The following is a 3,391-nucleotide window of genomic DNA, read 5'->3' on the forward strand; positions in this document are numbered from 1 at the left end:
TCTTCTTTCGCCATGAGACGACTTTGTTCTTGAAGCAGGCAATCTCAAAGCGCTTGCCGCCCTTGCGTTGCCGCACGATGGCCACGTTTGTCAGCCGCTTCTGCGTCACGGGCTGTGTCACTCGCGCAGACATGATGATGCGTGTGTGTTCCTTGACGAAGGTATCTTGTGTTTGCGTCTGTAACCGCTGCTGTGGATTGCTTGTGTGGAAAATGGATGCACGTGTGTGTGTGTGTGTGTGTGTGTGTGTGTGTGTGCGTGAGTGTGCATTGTGTGTGAATGGTATGGAAAGCATCCTCGAACACGCATATCAGCCACATACACACACGCATGCACGCACACACACATGCACGCAGATGCACGCAGATGCACACATGCACAATCCCACACACAAATCACGCACCTGCAGGCCAATGTCCATGGCAATTTCCTTGAGCTGCTGCCTGGAGAAGAGCGAGTTGTAGTTCTGCGCCGCCATCTTGTTCAAGTGGCTCACAAAGTGCTTCGCCTGCGCCTTCTTGCTCATCCCAGACCCAAGTTGTGAGCGCTGCACGCGTGTGTGATAGTGTGTGTGTGTGTGCAATTGTGCAATTGTGTGTGTGTGTGTGTGTTGACAATCCCGCGCATTGCAGACAACCGTACAACAGTCCACGACAGCACAGCAGCCCGCTACAGCGCACCCATCATCCAATCCCACTCCAACCGATCCATTCCCTCCGCTCGCTCACGCACCTCAAAGTCGGGCTGGCCAAACTCGTCGCAGTACGTGTCAAATAGGCTGCACCGCATAATCTCAACCACATCCAATGCATCCTGCCGGAGACGTGATTGCACGAGTGTTTAGGGAGGGGGGTTGAATGCACGACATGACCACACACACACACACACACACACACACACACACACACACACACACACACACACACACACACACACACACACACACACACACATCACATCACACATGTACACGGCAACGAGACACAACATACAGAAACGTGCACACAAACCACATCACAAACATTTACGAATCACACAAACCACATCGCACCACATTGCACACATTTACGCAAACCACATGGCACCACATCGCACACATTTACGCAAACCAAACAAACATACACACACACATCCACACACGCACAAACACACACACACACACACACACATCCACACACGCACGCAGCACACCTGCTTTGTGACCTCGACCCTGAGCTCCGAGCGGGCGCGGGCCTCTGCCAGGCGGACGAGCGACTCAATCTGGCGCGTGGTGATGGGCGTGCTGTCGGCGCTCTGATGCCGCTGCCGCAGGTCGAGGTAGAACTGTGCGGGGGAGGGCAGTTGCAATGCGATGAGGATGATGAGAATGATGAGGGTGTGACGATGGTGGTGACAATGCAAGTCATTGTTCACACACACACATATATGTATGCGCTCATACACACACATGTGCGCTCACACGAACACACGCACACACACACAGTTACACTCACACACACACACACACACACGACACGCCCGTTGTCGTACCTCCTGCAGAACCTGCGCCGCTTCGTCCGTGAGCCGCGGGTGCACGTACTTACGCGCATATGCCACGTACTTCCGCAGCAGCGACGGGGGAATTGGGTCGAGCTCCTCGTGGCGCCGCAGCCGGAGTCGGTCTGCCAGCGGCTGCGTCTGGCTGCCGCTTCCATCGTCATCGGCACCTGCTGGGAGCCGCGCAAAGTCGTCGAGGGCGGCGTTGCGCCGGCGGGCGCTGGTGGCGTGCAGTGCCATGACATGCTCGGAGAGCATACGATCGCGCTCCTCGTTGGCCTCATCGAGCAGGATGAACACGAGGTCAAAGCGCGACAGCAGCGGCGAGCTCATCTTGATGTTCTCGGACACCGTCTTGCCTTTGTTGTAGTGGCCGCCCACGGGGTTGGCTGGGCAGGTGGTGATGGTGCGCGCAGTGGTGGGACGGAAGTGAGGGAATGATGTGTGTGTGTGTGTGTGTGTGTGTGTGTGTGTGTGTGTGTGTGTGTGTGGATAGTGAGGAGGGTAGTGACATGGTTGTTTGTTGTTCCACTGTCAGACACGCACACGGACAGACAGACATACAGACATGCAGATACAATCACACAGCACCACACCCACAACACACGCACACAATCACATACACACACACACACAACCCTACGCATCTGATCACACACCTGCGGCGACGATTGCGGTGCGGGCCGGGAGACTGCAGACGACGCCGGCCTTTGCAATGCTGATGCTCTGTTGTTCCATGGCCTCAAGCAACGCCTGGTGCTGCTGCTTCATCTTGTCAAACTCATCAATGCAGCACAGGCCTTGGTCACCGAGCACAAGCGCGCCAGCCTCCAGCGCATAGTCACCCGTGCTGCCGTCCTTGTGCAGGGTCACCGTGAGCCCCGCCGTTGTCGTGGTGTTTCCGCACACATACACGCCGCGAGGCGCCACGTTGCTGAGCGCCTGAAGCATCTGCGACTTGCCCAGGCCAGGATCCCCAACAACAAGAACGTGTGGATCGCCGCGCAGCGGAATCTTGTTGGCGTCATTTGCAAACTTTTGGCAGCCGCCAAAGAGGGCGAGGACGAGGCCTGCCTTGACGAGCTCCTGCCCAAAGATGGTGGGGCACATGGAGTGCACAATGCACCGGAACGTGTCCTCCTCCCGCTGCACGCACGCAGGTGGGGTCGTGTGTACATGTTGGTGGTGTGGGGAGGAGGGAGTGAGCGCCGAGGAGAAGGGATCAGAACGTAGAATATAGCACATACACATGCACACATTCACACACACACACATACACGTACACACACATGCACACACACTCACACACTCGCACACATACACGTACATACGCGCGCACACATGTACACACACGCATAAACACACACACACACACGCACATACATACGCACACCTGGATGTTGTTGATTGCGTAGAGGTCGCGCCGCGTGTGTGCAAACAGTCCGTGGTCGCCCCCCACCCCAACCTGACCATCATCATCATCGTTGTCATCACCACCACCGCCGCCGCCGCCGCCGCCGCCATCGCCCGCGCTTGGCGAGTCGGTCAGCTGCTTGCGCGTGTTGAGCACGGAGTTTGCGTGGATGAACAGCAGGAACATGCTCTTGTCTGCGGCGCCGCCGCGACCACGTCGACCCTCGTCACTGCTCACCACCCGCACCTCCCCAGACACCACCACTGTGTCGCCCGGCGCACACGTGTCCACGAGGTCGTGCACCAACTCGCACTCCACCGTCCGCGGTATCCGTCTGAGGTACACGTGTGCGTATGCGTGTGTGTGTGTGTGTGTGTGTGTGTGTGTGTGTGTGTGTGTGTGTGTGTGTGTGTGTGTGTGTGTGTGTGTGTGTGTGTGTGT

General features: G+C 57.1%; 1 protein-coding gene across 1 annotated transcript in view; it reads right to left on the reverse strand.

The window, feature by feature from the left end:
- Window positions 1-3,391, reverse strand: part of PTSG_02565 (minichromosome maintenance protein 8) — a gene marked incomplete at its 3' end in the record, with an annotated part of 6,924 nt that overhangs the window by 1,342 nt on the left and 2,191 nt on the right. The window contains exons 6-11 of the mRNA XM_004996004.1: window positions 2,930-3,284; window positions 2,196-2,682; window positions 1,531-1,925; window positions 1,192-1,323; window positions 733-813; window positions 404-547 (exon numbers count right to left, since the gene is read on the reverse strand). Of these exons, the coding sequence (XP_004996061.1) occupies window positions 404-547; window positions 733-813; window positions 1,192-1,323; window positions 1,531-1,925; window positions 2,196-2,682; window positions 2,930-3,284 (1,594 nt within the window). The remainder of the gene's footprint in view (window positions 1-403; window positions 548-732; window positions 814-1,191; window positions 1,324-1,530; window positions 1,926-2,195; window positions 2,683-2,929; window positions 3,285-3,391) is intronic.

The sequence above is a fragment of the Salpingoeca rosetta genome (genome assembly GCF_000188695.1).
Source record: "Salpingoeca rosetta unplaced genomic scaffold supercont1.6, whole genome shotgun sequence".
In the NCBI taxonomy this organism is placed as follows: domain Eukaryota; class Choanoflagellata; order Craspedida; family Salpingoecidae; genus Salpingoeca; species Salpingoeca rosetta.